At 42.1% G+C, this 19,459-nt stretch overlaps 1 protein-coding gene across 1 annotated transcript in view; it reads left to right on the forward strand.

The window, feature by feature from the left end:
• Nucleotides 1-16,292, forward strand: part of LOC122929229 — a 47,057-nt gene extending 30,765 nt beyond the window's left edge. Inside the window, exons 3-5 of the mRNA XM_044282737.1 lie at nucleotides 1,625-1,969; nucleotides 10,126-10,488; nucleotides 16,162-16,292. Coding sequence (XP_044138672.1) covers nucleotides 1,625-1,969; nucleotides 10,126-10,488; nucleotides 16,162-16,280 — 827 coding nt within the window. The 3' untranslated portion in view covers nucleotides 16,281-16,292. The remainder of the gene's footprint in view (nucleotides 1-1,624; nucleotides 1,970-10,125; nucleotides 10,489-16,161) is intronic.
• The last annotated feature ends 3,167 nt before the right edge of the window (nucleotides 16,293-19,459 follow it).

Raw genomic sequence — 19,459 nt, forward strand, 5'->3', positions numbered from 1 at the left:
TTTGCCATGCGCCAATCCTGTGGGACATTCCCTGTCAGTATAGAGTGTGCAAATATCAAAAATAAGGGTCTGGCTATGACATTACTTAATTCCCTTCGGATACGGGGGTGTATGCCATCTGGTCCTGGTGATTTGTCTATTTTAATCTTTTTAAATCGCCGCTGTACTTCTTCTTGGGTCAGACAGGACACTTTTAATGGGGAATTTATTTTTACATTCTGCATTTCATCTGACAGTTTATTTTCCTCAGTAAATACAATGGAGAAAAAAATATTTAACAGCTTTGCTTTCTCCTCATCGCTCTCTGCGACTCTCCCCTCATTACTCTTTAAAGGGCCGACACCTTCAGATTTATAGTTTTTAACATTTATATAATTGAGGAACATTTTAGGGTTAGTTTTACTCTCTTTGGCAATTAATCTCTCGGTCTCTAATTTGGCCGCTTTTATTAGTTTTTTACATGTTTTCTTTTTTTCCTTATAGTTTTTCAGTGCTTCCGTGCTGCCCTCCTGTTTTAGTGATTTATATGCTTTCTTTTTGTCATTTATTGCTTTCTTTACAGTTCTATTTATCCACATTGGTTTCTTTTTGTTCCTTAACCTTTTATTCCTATACGGTATGTACCTCTCACAATGAGATTTTAGGATGCTTTTAAAATATCCCATTTTATGACTGTATTTTTATTTTTGAGGACCTTGTCCCAGTTAGTGAGGCCTATGGCCTCTCTTAGTTGGCTAAATTTAGCTTTTTTGAAGTTTGATATCTTTGTTCCTCCCTGTAGAAACGCTCTTTTGAATGATAATTGGAAGGTTATTACTTTATGATTACTATTTCCCAGGTGTCCCCAACCTGCACGTCTGTTGTTCTGTCAGGCCTATTGGTTAATACTAAGTCCAGTATGGCCGTCCCTCTAGTCGGGTCCTGAACCAGTTGGAAACGGTAATTGTCTTTGGTTATTGCCAAGAACCTGTTTCTTTTATGAGATGTACAGGTTTCAGTTTCCCAGTCTATATCTGGGTAGTTGAAGTCCCCCGTAATAATCACCTCATGATGATTTGCCGCCTTGTCTTTCTCGTTTAGTAGTAGATTTTCTGTGGACTCTTGTATATTAGGTGGTTCATAGTAAACACCTTTTCGTTTTTTCACCCTTTTCATTGTATCCAATTCACACAAAAAACTGCAATAGCAAATTAGCTTTTTTTTTCTGCGTATCTGGATTTTCTGTATTTTAACTGCACCCATGTGCAGGAACCCTTAACACGTTCTAGAAAATAGCTTCAACTTAAAAGAAAGCAAAAAATGTAGTTATATAGTTAATACGGTTGAAAAAAGACACAAGTCCATCAAGTTCATCCAAAGGATAGGCGGGGACGCAAATCCCAGAAAGAAGTGAGTCTCAGATTTCTACACATTTTCATAAGCATTAATGTCATTTACTTTTAAGAATTCATCGAAACCCTTTTTAAGACTGTCCTCGGTTCCTGTTGTGACCACGTCCTGAGGTATCTATTTATGTGATAATGCTCAAATGAGAAGAGAAAATGCAGTGAATCCTGATCCTGCTATTAATTTGGTATAATGTGGTGTATGTGTAAAACATCTGGATCCTTGGCTTCTGTTATAGATGGAAGATGGTTGTCTAAGGTGGAGGAACTGATCGCTGTAAAAGGAGAAGAGCTGATCATCCCCTGTCATCATCACCCGCTGAAGACCCTGAGGGAAGCTCTGCAAGTGACCTGGTATAGAGGATTCAATGAACTGTGTGACTTTAATAAAGAGAAGATTTTTGAATGGGACCAAAAACCCACTATCGGTGCAGATGAATTCTCACTGGTGAACATCTCTGACGACTTCTCTCTGCGTATACACCGTGTACCGAGTAATAGAGGCCCCCACTATTGTTGCAGTGTGACCACCAGTGATGGAAAAGAAATAACGAGCCGAAGTAGTACGGAGCTGATCATCGCAGGTAAAGAACGATTCCTTGTTGTAAAAGGAGAATGGAAGGGGTTGTTGTTGTCTTCATGTAGACTCCCACCTTCACAGATTCCATCAGGGGCTAAAAGAGCACATGTCTGCTAGACAAACCGGAAAGCGGAGGGGCTTTGGGGCTCTGAAATCTAATTTGCATAAAGAAATGTAGTTGCATTTTTTTATCAGGAACGCAGCAACCGATTTTTACAAGACGAGTATCATTTTAATCAACAGGATCTGGTGTAAGGCCTCCTGCACACAAACTTTTTTTTTCCGTTTACGTGCCGTTTTTTTGCGTTCCATATACGGTCTGTAAATTGAACCATTCATTTCAATGGTTCCGCAAAAAAAATGAAATGTACTCCGTATGCATTCAATTTCTGTATTTCCGTATTTCCGTTCTGTTGAAAGATAGAACATGTCCTATTATTGCCCGCAAATCACGTTCCGTGGCTCTATTCAAGTCAATGGGTCCGCAAAAAAAAAAAACGGAACACTTACGGAATGTATTCTATATGTCTTCCGTATCCTTTCCATTTTTGCGGCTCGAATGCGGACCCATTCACTTCAATGAGTCCACAAAAGATGCGGACAGCACTCCTTGTGTTGTCCATATCCGTTGCTCTGTACCACAGCTCCGCATAGAACATGTCCTCTTCTTGTCCGTTATGTGTCCAAGAATAGGCATTTCTATTATGGGCTTGCCCGTTCTGCTCTGCAAATTGCGTAACACACACGGTCATCATCCGTGTTTTGTGGATCCGCGATTTACAGACTGCAAAACGCGCCGCGGTCATATAGATGTAGCCTAAGGACCAGGCCAAATTTTTTAAATATGACATGTGCCACTTTATGTGATAATAACTTATCCAAGTCATTCTGAGACTGTTTTCTCGTAACACATTGTACTTTATAGTAATATTCCGGCCAGCACCCGGTCCGTGATCCGCGCTGAAGCGGGAAGGTGAAATCTCCACACTCACAATAAGAAGGAAATCCCAGCAGCCGTGTCTTGCTTTTCCAATTTTCTGCTTTTATTTAGTTCTTTTATCTCCACTGTCCATAGTTTTGGAGAAGGTCTTGACACCATTGGTAAAGAACACACCGTCTTTTCTGTTAGACACAACACATTTCCTAAGAGTAATTGTCGGAATATTTATGCTGTCTCCGATTAACAGTCTATATTATTTATGTAACTAAATTAGAATCTGTAATGAAGGAGATTCTAATCTATTATCGTAAATAACAAGCTAAAACGAGCTTGTGATCTGCCCTAAGCTAGACGGAAAAAAAGAAGGCGGTGGTAAATCAAAATATATATTTATTAAATAACTATAATATAGAGCAAATTAATATATATAAGAAAATTGGTGACAATTGAAATTCAAGCAATAATATGCAGTTTTAAGAAAGTCAAAATAATCTAGAGTATATATATCCACTACTATGCCTTATTATGTCAATACCCTTAAATTATATTTTAAATCAATTTGATACCTGATTTCTCTCAGCCGACAAGTGTCTAATTAATTCCAAATCTGGTCTATTTCAGATTTCCTCTTTTATTGATACAAATATATACCGTATTTTTCGCCCTATAAGACACACTTTTCCCCCCTCAAAAGTGGGAGGAAAATGACAGTGCGTCTTATGGGGTGAATGCTGCCGTTTCTACACTTATACACCACCGACCGCATGCTGCACAGCGCGGCTGGCGTGTGTATTAGCAAGCAGGGAGGAGGGGCTGGGTGACGGCCTCTAGTTTTGTAATGGCAGCGGGGCCCCGGTGCAGTCACTGTATTCTATTGCACCGGGCCCCGCTCACTGTACTAATCGTACCTACTGTAACTGCAGGCAGGCAATGTTTAACTATAGATATGTTCGATCTAACACTGAGCAGCCGGTACTTACGATCATAGCAGGCTGGAGGTTGAGCGGGTTGGCGGGCACTGGCAGCGTAACTTCCTACGTCACGTGCCTGCTCAGCCCACTTTATGAATGAAGCAGGCGGAGCAGGCACGTAACGTAGTGAGTCACACTGCCAGTGCCCACCTGCCCGCCCAGCCTCCAGCCTCCAGCCTGCTATGATCGTAAGTACCGGCTGCTCAGTGTTAGATCGAACATATCTATACTTAAACATTGCCTGCCTGCAGTTACAGTAGGTACGATTAGTACAGTGAGCGGGGCCCGGTGCAATAGAATACAATGACTATACTGGGCCATTTAAAAAATGCCATTTAAAAAATTGTGTAGATGCCAGCCCCGACCACCTGTATTGGGGGTCATTCACAGTGTCTGACACTGTTATGAGGGGGGGGATCTGTGGATGTCAAATAGCATAAGATGCTATTTATCTGTCATCCACAGATCCTCCCCATAGCAGTGTCATACCATCCACAGATGCCCCCATAACAGTGCCATCCACAGACGCCCCCACAACAGTGTCAGCCACAGACCCCATAACAGTGTCAGCCACAGACCCCCATAACAGTGTCAGCCACAGACCCCATAACAGTATCAGCCACAGACCTCCATAACAGTGTCAGCCACAGACCCCCATAACAGTGTCAGCCACAGACCCCCATAACAGTGCCATCCACAGACCCCCATAAAATAGTGTCATTCACAGACTACCATTAGTTCAAAGCCCACCAAAAGCACACCTTTTGGTTCAATGTTTTTTTTTTCAAATTTTCCTCCTCAAAAACCTAGGTTGGTGCATCTTATAGGGCGAAAAATACGGTATACATAACTAACCATAATGGCCTAGAACTGAATTCAGTCCTTTGGAGATGATAACATGTTTCCAACAGTACATATAAATCTCCCTGAATTGGATCAAGTTTTAGGATGATGCTGCAGGTACACCCCAATCTTATTCCAAAACAGATACTATACACAAAGTATAGTAATTGAATAATATATATATATATATATATATATATATATATATATTATCTTAATTCATTATCCTATCAAATATAGGTAAGGTTATACTCTACACAAAATGTCAGCTAGCAGAAAAAGGTGGTCAAGTGGCTGGATCTGATGGATCAAGATGTTTCAAGATGTTTTCTACCAGATGACCATCCCAACCTGAATCAAGAAGATGATGATCCTCCTATCAGCCCATACCACCTTTTTATCCCATCTAAAATGGGACTGGTCTAGTTTAATCAACAACTAGTGACATCACTTTATAACTAATAGGACCTCCCCTAGTGATTTCACAATACATTCCATAATTTTTTATCCTAAGACTAGGTGGCACTAATGCTCCATATAAAAGTATTTGGCAATTATAGCTAGTTCCTGTATATATTATTTTAATTTGAAGAAGAGATACATTTTAACTAAGGTTTCATACAGACCTTGATGGGACCAGAAAGAGACAATGAAGTGTATCTCTTGTCAAATAGTCTCTTTCTAAATCTCTGACTAAACCTAATTCATTCCAAACACACACTACAACACTTGTGGTCATTGTTTGGTAAAAAAGCCAGGGTTTGTTTATGATCACCTGTGTCCACATTTCTCCATTCAAGAAATCTTCAAGGAAATAGATCATTAACTTACATTTTACTCTGGGAGACATTCTGAAATTACATAGGAATTTCTACCTCAATTCTAACCTTAAAATGAATATATCCCTAATTACCACACTCTTAGTTATATAAAACACACATATTTAAATTGATGATATAAAAATTAAAATCCACTCATTTATTGATTAATATAAAAACTCCAAAGAAAATTAAAGTCTCTTTCTATCCATTTCAACTAACCTAAAAGCCACACATCTCTACGTCAGTGTCTTATCTGGGTAAGTACATTTTATTAGACCTGTTTACATTTCTTCTCACACAAGAGCAGACTATGCAAACCCTCCTAAGTTTTATAAAGAAAAGTCTTTACACAAGTCAAATCTGAGTTAGTGATGCTAAGTTCACAAGGGTTTGAACTTCTATTACCCTCTTGAATAAGACAAAATCAGACAAAATGGCTTCTCTTAATTTTCCCATTCATATACCTATATAGGCCTTATATGATGGACTCTTTTTATACCCAATAGTTCTGATAAAATGCTGCACTACAATCCATTCCTCCTGATAGCCGGCTAGTAGAAATGAAAGAATGTTTATTTTGAAATGATTTTGCGCTTCGTTTGGTGGTAAAAGCAGAATTGCGTTATGGATTCAGTTACCACGGACCATGACGAAATTCTATGATGGAATGCATAACGGAATGCCTTTAGAAGCATTCCGTAATTTATTCCGTCATAATAGAAGTCTATAGCCTGCATAACGGATCCGTCCTTTGTCCGTTATGCAGGAGAGGACTCCCCTGCATAACGGAAATAGGACGGATCCGTTATGCAGGCCATAGACTTTTTTTGATGGAATGAATAACGGAATTCCTCTAAAGGCATTCCGTTATGCATTCCATCATAGAATTTCGTCATGGTCCGTGGTAACTGAATCCATAACGCAATTCTGCTTTTACCACCAAACGAAGCGCAAAATCATTTCAAAATAAACATTCTCTCATTTCTACTAGCCGGCTAACACCAAATGAAGCGCAAACGAATTTCATAACATGAAATTCACTCATTCCTACTGGCTAGTAACTATTGATGTATTCAGTCTTTACACCTCTATTGAACACAGGAAGGGGATAGAGGCCATAAATGCCTTACTACAAACTAGCGACTACACTGATTTGCAACAAGAATTTTTTTTTCAAATGTTACATCTGTTTTAAAAAAAAAATTACTTCATGTTTGAGGATAACTTCTACCTTCAGCGAAGGGGACCGCGATGGGTTCGACTGTGGCCCTGCCCTACGCTAATGCATGTATGTCATCCTTTGAAGAATTACATGAATACAATACTCAACTATATTAAGAAAACATTTTACTAGGGAAAAGATTAATTTATGACATTTTTTGCGTATGGGCAGGGCCACAGGAATCCCTCCTTACCTTCTTTTATTATCTCAACACCATTCGTGAAGGTTTGAGATTTACTATGACTTATGAAAGGAACACGGTGAGCTTTTTAGACACTAACATATTGAAAGATGAGTATGGTCATCTTTCTACAAACCTATACAGGAAGGAAACTGATAAGAATAGTATCCTTCGCTATACTAGCGCCCACCCTCCATTTCTGCCATAGTAGTCACTGATCCATAAAAACGAGAGAAAACTGGGACTGAGGAAATGACTGAAAGGTTTAACGAGAGGGGATATCTCACCCAAATCTTGGACAGAGCCAAAGATGACTCTAATACACCAACACATACTTTCGATCGGAAAGAAACAACAGAGAGTGACATTTGTTCACATATGCCATCCCTATAATGCAGGTTGTGATAAAGTAGTCTGTAAACACTGGCGTTTATTGACAAAAGCTTACCCAAGTGTCGAGGAATTAAAAAATCCACCATTGATATGTAATAAACTGAAACCCTAGTTACAGGGAAAAATGGTGCATGCTGACCTGGGCAGCAGTAAAAGGACAGAGAATGTTATTTACACAGAAGAAAGGCACTTTTCCATGCCTCCATTGTTTTCAACGTTCCCGTCCTATAAAGACAAAACACCTGCCGTTACCTTTACCCTATCATTTTGATAAATACAAAGATTCCATTGCCCAGTTGAAGTTCCAGGTGTTGGAACAAATGAAGACTTTTATTGTGTAGGGAAGCATACTGGATCCATGTGTTAGATACATTGCAACCAAGGGGCTTAAACAAGGAATCTGAGATAAAGCACCTGCAGATCACCATTTTTATTATTCTTTTACTTGCAGACTTCATCCTCTCGTTGAGGAATTACTATCGGTGGCCGTGCTGTATCCTTTGACATAACATTGTTATATATTGTGTTCACATTAGATAATTTGTTTGTTTTATTTGTTTGTTTTTGTAATTACCGCCCAAAATGGGCACCTGACGTCAATGACATGTGACCCGTCCTTTCACCTACAGTACAGACCAAAAGTTTGGACACACCTTCTCATTCAAAGAGTTTTCTTTATTTTCATGACTATGAAAATTGTAGATTTACACTGAAGGCATCAAAACTATGAATTAACACATATGGAATTATATACATAACAAAAAATTGTGAAACAACTGGAAATATGTCATATTCTAGGTTCTTCAAAGTAGCCACCTTTTGCTTTTGATTACTGCTTTGCACACTCTTGGCATTCTCTTGATGAGCTTCAAGAGGTAGTCACCTGAAATGGTCTTCCAACAGTCTTGAAGGAGTTCCCAGAGATGCTTAGCACTTGTTGGCCCTTTTGCCTTCACTCTGCGGTCCAGCTCATCCCAAACCATCTCGATTGGGTTCATTTCCGGTGACTGTGGAGGCCAGGTCATCTGGCGCAGCACCCCATCACTCTCCTTCATGGTCAAATAGCCCTTACACAGCCTGGAGGTGTGTTTGGGGTCATTGTCCTGTTGAAAAATAAATGATGGTCCAACTAAACGCAAACCGGATGGAATAGCATGCCGCTGCAAGATGCTGTGGTAGCCATGCTGGTTCAGTATGCCTTCAATTTTGAATAAATCCCCAACAGTGTCACCAGCAAAGCACCCCCACACATCACACCTCCTCCTCCATGCTTCACGGTGGGAACCAGGCATGTAGAGTCCATCCGTTCACCTTTTCTGCATCGCACAAAGACACGGTGGTTGGAACCAAAGATCTCAAATTTGGACTCATCAGACCAAAGCACAGATTTCCACTGATCTAATGTCCATTTCTTGTGTTCTTTAGCCCAAACAAGTCTCTTCTGCTTGTTGCCTGTCCTTAGCAGTGGTTTCCTAGCAGATATTCTACCATTCACACAGTCTCCTCTTAACAGTTGTTCTAAAGATGTGTCTGCTGCTAGAACTCTGTGTGGCATTGACCTGGTCTCTAATCTGAGCTGCTGTTAACCTGAGATTTCTGAGGCTGGTGATTCGGATGAACTTATCCTCTGTAGCAGAGGTGACTCTTGGTCTTCCTTTCCTGGGGCGGTCCGCATGTGAGCCAGTTTCTTTGTAGCGCTTGATGGTTTTTGTGACTGCACTTGGGGACACTTTCAAAGTTTTCCCAATTTTTTGGACTGACTGACCTTCATTTCTTAAAGTAATGATGGCCACTCGTTTTTCTTTACTTAGCTGCTTTTTTCTTGCCATAATACAAATTCTAACAGTCTATTCAGTAGGACTATCAGCTATGTATCCACCGGACTTCTCCACAACACAACTGATGGTCCCAACCCCATTTATAAGGCAAGAAATCCCACTTATTAAACCTGACAGGGCACACCTGTGAAGTGAAAACCATTTCAGGTGACTACCTCTTGAAGCTCATCAAGAGAATGCCAAGAGTGTGCAAAGCAGTAATCAAAGCAAAAGGTGGCTACTTTGAAGAACCTAGAATATGACATATTTTCAGTTGTTTCACACTTTTTGTTATGTATATAATTCCACATGTGTTAATTCATAGTTTTGATGCCTTCAGTGTGAATCTACAATTTTCATAGTCATGAAAATAAAGAAAACTCTTTGAATGAGAAGGTGTGTCCAAACTGTTGGTCTGTACTGTATGTATGCAGCTTGTATACCTGACTACCTACCTGTTGATGAAGGCATACTTGCCAAAACGCATCCTGGTATTTTGCATGTAAAGTGTGAAAACTAAAAAAAAACCTGAAAATTGGAAAAGCAAGACACGGCTGCTGGATTTTCTTTTACATTGTACTTCATGACAGTGGTAAAATTGATTTGATATATTTTACCTTTATTTATAGAAAAAAATCCAGGATTTGCCAAAAATATGGAAAGGATAGGTCATCGATATCAGATCGGTGGGGGTGATGGGTGTCCGACTTCCACCAATCTGATATTGATCCTGAGGATAGGTCACCAATATTAAAAACCCCTTTAAGTTCTCCAGATGTTCTTCCTTCATTATCCAATGGAGTATATCATTTCTGTAGCTACATGTGAGTTTTTTTGTTTGTTTTTTTTTGCATTGTCTTTGCATGATTTAGAGGATAAACAGAGGATAAATGTGATATGTGCAAAATATGTAGTGATCTGATTAATGTGGAACATTTAAAGTTGGAATGTACTAATTTTCTGTATTTTTAGGATCCTCCTCCTCCTCACCATTCACTGTTATCCAGCCTGATGACATCACAAGTCGTAGAGGAGAGTCTGTGACCCTTAACTGCTCCTACAGCCGATATATGGAGAGTGATGTCCTGGGGGTTAATATTTACTGGAGACTGGGTAACACAAGCGGACCCTACGTCTACCACCCCTACAAGGAGATGACTCATCCTGGTTATAGAGGAAGAACGGGAATACAAGGAGAAGCAGATCTGCAGATACGGGGGCTGCAGATGTCAGACGACTCCATGTATTACTGCTTTGTGATGATCAGAATGTGTACTGCAAGCCGCAAATATATACTGGTTCAGTATGGAGGAGGAACACAACTAATTGTGACAGGTAAAAAATAACACAACTTTCCTATAACACAATGCATATGTAAAAGGAACATAAACAGACTATGGGCATCTGTCAAGTGTAAGAGTGTTTAGAGATGCCTTAGTAGATGGGATGCTACTCTAATAGCCGTGCTGGTGCAGGAAGTGTTGTTTTGGTGACTTAGGACCAGATTTATTATTTTTTGTTAAAACTTCACATGACCTTATCAATGCAACTTGGGCAAAAATATTTGTGCAAGTAGTGTTGCTGGCCTGGGAGGAGGTGCCACGGACTCTGACACATTTATCTTCTTTTACTCCAGTTTTCTGGAATAGAAGAACACTGAAATCTACTCCAGCCAGGTGCATGGAATTCTACAAGCCCTATTTGGATGAATGTGTGAATTCACCAATTGTGTACACCAAAAATATACAACTATTCTGGGTCAGAAATCTGAGGGTGACCTTGTATTCAGTGTCAGACTAGCCCACTGAAGGATTCTCTGAGCCTCAAGTGTGGTCCACCCCCTCTAGGATGTCAGTGCAGCAGAGCAGTGAGCTCCTCTACCACAATTAGCTGCCTCTTATGTCCTCCACCTTCTGCCACTGCCACCAAGCTGCTATCCATCTTCATCCCACTGCTCCCCATCTGCTATCCATCTTCATCTGACTTCTCCCCATCTGCTACCCCCTTCTTTCCACTGCCTCTAACTGCTATCCCTCTTCTGCCCACTACCTCTAGCTGATATCCCCCTTCTGCCCACTGCCTTAAGCTGCTATCCCCCTTCTGTCCACTGCCTCAAGCTGCTATCCCCCTTCTGTCCACTGCTTCAAGCTGCTATCCCCCTTCTGTCCACTGCCTCAAGCTGCTATCCCCTTCTGTCCACTGCCTCAAGCTGCTATCCCCCTTCTGTCCACTGCTTCAAGCTGCTATCCCTCTTCTGCCCACTGCCTCATGCTGCTATCCCCTTCTGTCCACTGCCTCAAGCTGCTATCCCTCTTCTGTCCACTGCCTCAAACTGCTACCCCCTTCTGTCCACTGCCTCAAACTACTATCCCTCTTCTGTCCACTGCCTCAAGCTGCTATCCACCTTCTGTCCACTGCCTCTAGCTGCTATCCCCCTTCTGCCCACTGCCTCAAACTACTATCCCTCTTCTGTCCACTGCTTTAAGCTGCTATCCCCCTCCTGTCCACTGCCTCAAACTGCTATCCCCCTTCTGTCCACTGCCTCAAGCTTCTATCCCCCTTCTGTCCACTGCCTCAAGCTGCTACCCCCTTCTGTCCACTGCCTCAAACTGCTATCCCCCTTCTGTCCACTGCCTCAAGCTGCTACCCCCTTCTGTCCACTGCCTCAAGCTGCTATCCCCTTCTGTCCACTGCCTCAAGCTGCTATCCCCCTTCTGCCCACTGCCTCAAGCTGCTACCCCCTTCTGTCCACTGCCTCAAGCTTCTATCCCCCTTCTGTCCACTGCCTCTAGCTGCTATCCCCCTTCTGCCCACTGCCTCTAGCTGCTATCCCCCTTCTGTCCACAGCCTCAAGCTGATATCCCTCTTCTGTCCACTGCTTTAAGCTGCTATCCCCCTTCTGTCCACTGCCTCAAGCTGCTATACTTTTTCTGCCTCTGCCCCCCCCCCCAGCTGCCATCCGTCTTCTGTCCTTTGAGTCTCCCTTCCCAGCTGCTAGCACTAGCCCCCTGTGCCCCATATCCCAGTTTCTCAAGTCTTCTGCTCCCCTGTCCCTGTCTTGCTGGTCCCAAGACCTGATTTGCATAAAAATGTACAACTTTTTAGGGATTATGCTTCCTTCTGGCCACTTTTCAAATATCTTGAGGGAGCAGGGTGTGGGAGCGCAGGGATAGGCCTAGCTGGCCCTGCATATTTATTATAAATGACGCCAAAGAGGTGAGTGCATAAATGTGGTGCATCTTCCACCAGGGGGACAGAGATTAAAGAGGTACCGTAAGGAAGTTTTAGGTATTTTTCATGGAGTTTCTGTTTGGTTGATATCAAGGTGTCACACATTTGTTACATTTGGCACAGTCTGGTCATATTTATTAAAAAGGCTCCATCAGCCTGTCACTGAAGTACATATGACTTTTTTGTGACTTTTTTTTCAAAAATTTACAATGATACAGTATATGTTGCTAAAAATGTAGCTCTGCCCACAAAACATCTGTCCATTCCTTAGTGAATGCAAACTTCCAGTCAGGTCGCAAACCACCCTAAAAATAGTCCAATTTCATAATAATTTCATGCACATGCCTACTACACCAACAAAACAGGCAAAATCCTTCCACTTTTCTGCTGCACCAAACTTTATACATTACCCATAAGACCAGGGTACAAAAAGCTGGTCTTAATAAATGTCCCTTTTAGTGTGTGTGCTCGTGTAATGTGTATACCTGCAAATAATGTAGTAGAGAAAGTCCAGCATCTAATAGAAGGAATAATACAATCTTTAGGCTTTATTCAACAGCTTCCACTAAATCCAGTATGGACAACAAATGCAGTATTAGGCTCAAATCTGATCCGACCACCAGTTCTGGCAGAGAATGGCGGGAATAGGCAGCATGCAACGGTTTCTGTCGAGCAAGTTCTCAGCATTTTTGCCGGATTGTGGTCGGATCTCCACTGGAACCCATTAAAGTTAAAGGGGACAGCGGGCATTCCAGTTGCAGCAGGTTGTGCCGGATCTGGAGAATTCCAGAAGGCTGTTCTTTGCCGAAACAGCCAACTGTAATTGCTGCCGCAGATGTGAAACTAGCTGAGGTGTAATGAGGTTCTGCACCAGCTGAGGTGTGTATTATGATGTATTCTGATGTTCTGCAGAAGCTGTGGTGTGCATGATAAGGATCTACAGCAGCTGATATGTGTATTAGGAGGTTATGCAGCAGCTGATGTGTGTATTATGAGGTTCTGCAGCATCTGAGGTATGTATTAGGAAGTTCTGCAGTATCTGTGGTGTGCGTTATAAAGATCTGCAGAAGCTGAGGTGTGTATTGTGATGTTCTGCAGAAACTGAGGTGTTTACTATGATTTTCTGCAGCACCTGAGGTGTGTATGATGATCTACAGCAGCTGAGGTGTGTATTAGGAGGTTCTGCAGCAGCTGAGATGTATATTATGAGGTTCTCCAAAAGTTGAGGTGTGTATTATGATGTTCTGCATCAGTATTATGAATTTCTTCAGCAGCTGAGGTGTGCATGATGAAGATCTGCAGCAGCTGAGGTGTGAATTAGGAGCTTTTGCAGCAGCTGAGGTGTGTACTATGATGTTCTTCAGCAGCAGAGGTGTGTATGATGATCTAGAGCAGCTGTGAGGTGTACAATGAAGTTCTACAGCAGCTGAGATGTGTATTATGAGGTTCTGCAGCAGCTAAGGTGTGTATTATGATGTTCTGTAGCAGAGGAGGTGTGCATGATAAAGATCTGCAGTAGCTGAGGTGTGTATTAGGAGTTTCTGCAGCAGCTGAGGTGTGTATTATGATGTTCTGCAGCAGCTGAGGTGTGTACTATGATGTTCTACAGCAGCTGAGGTGTGCATTATGATGTTCTGCAGCAGCTGAGGTGTGTACTATAATGTTCTGCAGCAGCTGAGATGTGTACTATGAGGTTATACAGAAGTTGAGGTGTGTATTATGGGGTTCTGCAGCAGTATTATGAAGTTCTTCAGCAGCTGAGGTATGTATTAGGAGCTTCTGCAGTAGCTGAGATTTGTATTATGATGTTCTGCAGCAGCTGAGGTATGTACTATGATGTTCTACTGCAGAAGACGTGTGTATGATGATCTAGAGCAGCTGAGGTGTGTATTATGAGGTTCTGCAGCAACTAAGGTGTGTATTAGGAGGTTCTGCAGCAGCAAAGGTGTGTATTATGAGGTTCTGCAGCAGTTGAGGTGTGCATTATGAAGTTCTGCAGCAGCTGAGGTGTGCATTATGAAGTTCTGCAGCAGCTGAGGTGTGTGTGATAAAGATCTACAGCAGCTGAGGTGTGTTTTATGATGTTCTGCAGTAGCTGAGGTGTGTATTAGCAGCTGTGATGTGTGTTAGGAGGTTATGCAGCAGCTGAGGTGTGTGTGTGTGATGAAGATCTACAGCGGCTGAGGTGTAATATGATGTTCTGCAGTAGTTGAGGTGTGTATTATGAAGTTCTTCAGCAGCTGAGGTATGTATTAGGAGCTTCTGCAGTAGCTGAGATTTGTATTATGATGTTCTGCAGCAGCTGAGGTATGTACTATGATGTTCTACTGCAGAAGACATGTGTATGATGATCTAGAGCAGCTGAGGTGTGTATTATGAGGTTCTGCAGCAACTAAGGTGTGTATTAGGAGGTTCTGCAGCAGCAAAGGTGTGCATTATGAATTTCTGCAGCAGCTGAGGTGTGTGTGATAAAGATCTACAGCAGCTGAGGTGTGTTTTATGATGTTCTGCAGCAGCTCAGGTGTGTATTAGCAGCTGTGATGTGTGTTAGGAGGTTATGCAGCAGCTGAGGTGTGTGTGTGTGTGTGATGAAATCTACAGCAGCTGAGGTGTGTATTATGATTTCCTGTAGCAGCTGAGGTGTATTATGATGTCCTGCAGCAGCTGAGGTATGTATTAGGAGGTTCAGCAGCAGATGAGGTGTATATTATAATGTCCTGCAGCAGCTGAGGTATATATTGGGAGGTTCTGCAGCAGGTGAGGTGTGTATTAGGAGGTTCTGCAGCAGTTTAGATAGGCATTATGATGTTCTGCAGCAGCTGAGGTGTGTATTATGATGTTCTGCAGCAGCTGAGGTGTGTATTATGATGTTCTGCAGCAGCTGAGGTGTGTACTACGATGTTCTACAGCAGTGTAGCTGTGTACTCTGATGTTCTGCAGCAGCTGAGGTGTATATTAGAAGGTTCTGTAGCATGTGAGGTGCGTATTATGAGGTTCTTCAGCAGCTGAGGTGTGTACTATGAGGTTCTGCAGCAGCTGAGGTGTGTACTATGAGGTTCTGCAGCAGCTGAGGTGTGTACTATTATGTTCTGCAGCAGCTAAGGTGTGTACTATGATGTTCTGCAGCAGCTGAGGTGTGTACTATGAGGTTCTGCAGCAGCTGAGGTGTGTACTATTATGTTCTGCAGCAGCTAAGGTGTGTGCTATGATGTTCTGCAGCAGCTGAGGTGTGTACTATGATGTGCTAGAAGAATACATCAGGAGAACCCTCTGGCATAATGTACACCTCTGACCAGAGGCTGTTATATACTTTTATATACTATATATAATTCTACTGTATATGCTATTATCAAACACATGGTGTTTTTGCTTAAATGGGCATTGGGCCCTCAGAATGGGTTCCTCTGTTGGGCCCTATGTGCACCAGTCCAGCCCTGTTTCTGCTGTGGATGTGCGGTTTGCCCTGCTATGGATCCACATCCATGAATGGATCTGCTGAAACCTTATTTACATGCATGGCATGCGATTGTCATTGGATTTGGTATAAATTTTGGAACCTGTAAGAAGATTCATGTCAGATCCCACAGGTGTGAACATAGCCTTGGGGTATTTCCATATGGGCCTTCTGAATGGGGTTGTTTCTACATCATATGCATAGATTTTAGTTTCATAAAATAGAACTAAAGAATAAAATATCAGAACATTCCATGAATTTGCTGTAAATCTGTTTCTCTATTCTGTGGACACCTGACCACTGTCTCCTGTTATATCTTACAGATCCTGTCCAGTCACGTCTACATCCACCAACCGTCATCTTTGTCTCGTACATTGGTCTGAAATTCTTCATCTCGCTTGCACTTTTCATTTTTACTTTTATCTATTATAAAAATCTATGATATAAAACCAGATCAGGCTGCACATAAAATATCCTTATATCTACTGCTCGGATATTCTAGCTGATGGCTTCTGTATGTTGCTGGTTACTGTAGTACACATCAGTATCTGTAAGATTCTCTGCACTCCCATAGCTGCAAACCCCAAATGTACCCCAAAGTCACCAATATGTGGGAATTATGTTGTCACCCGATGCTCATACTGTATATGAGGCAATGAAAGGAGACATTACCCTCTGTGAATGCAGAATGGTAAATGGTGGCTTCATCCTGATATAATTGATCAGAGATGGTAAATTAACAAGCGTTCTCTCATCCACCTTCACATATCAGGATGTCTTATCACGGCAGAGATGTAACCCAGCATCCAGAGGATCCTCAGATGGACCTAGATCCTGACATGTTGCTCAGCCACAGGACAGCCTACAAGGTCCAGCAGAAGACAATCCATCTGAATTCTGAAGAAACTTTGAAACTTTCTGATAATGACTATTTTGATTTCTTTCATAAACAATAATTTCTCCATTTTATAATGATCCATGTATATGATGATAATCTCAGACTTTATAATGCATCTAAAAGTAGTAGTGCTCTAGTTCAGTACATATGTGTCCTCCGTTACCTTCTATATTTTCTCAACATTTGTCTTTTCTCACCTTCCCACTTTTCTCCATATGTGCCCATCCCTACCTTTCCTCTTTCTTCATACATGTCCTTCCTTACCTTCCCTCTCTCTCTATACATGTCCTTCCTTACTTTCCCTCTCTATCCATACATGTCCTTCCTTACCTTCCCTCTTTCTCCATACATGTCCTTCCTTACCTTCCCTCTTTCTCCATACATGCCCTTCCTTACCTTTCCTCTTTCTCCATACATGTCCTTCCTTACCTTTCCTCTTTCTCCATAAATGTTCTTCCTAACCTTCCCTCTTTCTTCATACATGTCCTTCCTTACCTTCTCTCTCTCTCCAAAAATGTCCTTCCTTACCTTCTCTCTTTCTCCTTACATGTCCTTCCTTACCTTCCCTCTTTCACCATATTTGTCCTTCCTTACCTTCCCTCTTTCTTCATACATGTCCTTCCAAACCTTCCCTCTCTCTCCATACATGCCCTTCCTTCCCTTCCCTCTTTCTCCATACATATCCTTCCTTACCTTCGATCTTTCTCCATACATGCCCTTCCTTCCCTTCCCTCTTTCACCATATTTGTCCTTCCTTACCTTCCCTCTTTCTTCATACATGTCCTTCCTTACCTTCCCTCTTTCTCCAAACATGCCCTTCCTTCCCTTCCCTCTTTCTCCATACATATCCTTCCTTACCTTTCCTCTTTCTCCATACATGTTCTTCCTAACCTTCCCTTTTTCTCCATACTTGTCCTTCCTTACCTTCCCTCTCTCTCCATACATGTCCTTCCTTACCTTCCCTCTTTCTCTATACATGTTCTTCCTTACCTTCTCTCTTTCTCCATACATGTTCTTCCTTACCTTCCCTCTTTCTCTATACATGTTCTTCCTTACCTTCCCTCTTTCTCTATACATATTCTTCCTTACCTTCCCTCTTTCTCTATACATGTTCTTCTTTACCTTCCCTCTTTCTCCATATTTGTCCTTCCTCACTGTCCCTCTTTCTCCATACATGTCCTTCCTTACCTTCCCTCTCTCTCCATACATGTCCTTCCTTACCTTCCCTCTTTCTCCATACATGTTCTTCCTTACCTTCCCTCTTTCTCTATATTGTCCTTCCTTACCGTCCCTCTTTCTCCATACTTGTCCTTCCTTACCTTCCCTCTCTCTCCATAAATGTCCTTCCTTACCTTCCGTCTTTCTCCATACACGTCTTTCCTTACCTTCCTTCTTTTTACATATGTGTTCTTCCTTACCTTACCTCTTTACATTTTTATTGACAAATGACTGTAGGAAGCCCCTCTTGTTTTTTTTTATTGTCCCACAGAACACTGACTTCCTCTCATTCAAGTGTCTGGGCAGTGCAATACTTGTATAGTAGTTGTCCACATACAGATATTAGCCGTCTTAGTCTTCATAATGGATTCATTAGATACAAGACAATTTTACCATTCGTGTCCATATGGGATGGAAAATCAGGGGGATCCAACCCTAAATGAGGAAAAAAAGCCTCTTTCACACGGGCGTCATGGATTAGGGCCGGATAAGATGCGGGTGTGTCGCGTGAAAATGCAAGATTTTTCAGCGCAAGTGCAAAACATTTTAATGGTCATGTGACGGAGCATGTGATGAGTGCAATGACGTCACCGCAGGTCCTTTTCCTCCTGCACAGCAAAGAAGAAGAAAGAAGAGAAGCCGGGCTGTGCGAACAAGGGGATTAAGGTGAGTAAAAAAATATATATTTAACCCCTCCAGCCCTATTTTACTAAGCATTCTGCATTAAGAATGCTATTATTTTCCCTTATAACCATGTTATAAGGGAAAATAATAATGATTGTTCCCCCATCCCGATCATCTCCTAGCAACCGTGATTGAAAATCACACCGCATCCGAACTTGCTTGCAGATGCTTGCGATTTTCACACAGCCCCATTTATTTCTATGGGGCCTGCGTTGCGTGAAAAACGCAAAAAATAAAGCATGCTGCGATTTTCACGTAAATGCACAAGTGATGCGTGAAAATCACCGCTCATGTGCACAGCCCCATAGAAATGAATGGGTCCGGATTCAGTGCGGGTGCAATGCGTTCACCTCACGCATTGCACCCGCGCGGAAATCTTGCCCGTGTGAAAGGGGCCTAAGTGTTGCCGGTACCACTTTCGCACAACTTTTACCTCTTGACACCGTATGTAGCACGTTTACTTGGGTTGTACTGTTTGAACAACAGTTGGCCAGTAGAGTGGATCAGGGATTCATCAACTGCAACATTTTTCTTGGGGGTATAAATTTCTCAAAATTTCCCATTGAGGTATGCCATGTGACTTGTACAGTAGATGGCCTGGGCACAGCATTGCTGGTACACGCCAAACATTCATCACTGTTAACTACACTCTGCTGCCTTCTCTGGATTGTGGCATGTGGGTGTCACAATCAGAGCCACCAGAGCTTTCCATTAATTTGTCACTGCCTTCAATGGGTTCATACTAAGAACTGGACTCTTCCGCACAACGTTCCTCACTGGGGAACATAGGCGTCTTCAGCGCTGAAATGTCTGCTCTGCAT

The sequence above is a fragment of the Bufo gargarizans genome, chromosome 2 (genome assembly GCF_014858855.1).
Source record: "Bufo gargarizans isolate SCDJY-AF-19 chromosome 2, ASM1485885v1, whole genome shotgun sequence".
In the NCBI taxonomy this organism is placed as follows: Eukaryota; Metazoa; Chordata; class Amphibia; order Anura; family Bufonidae; genus Bufo; species Bufo gargarizans.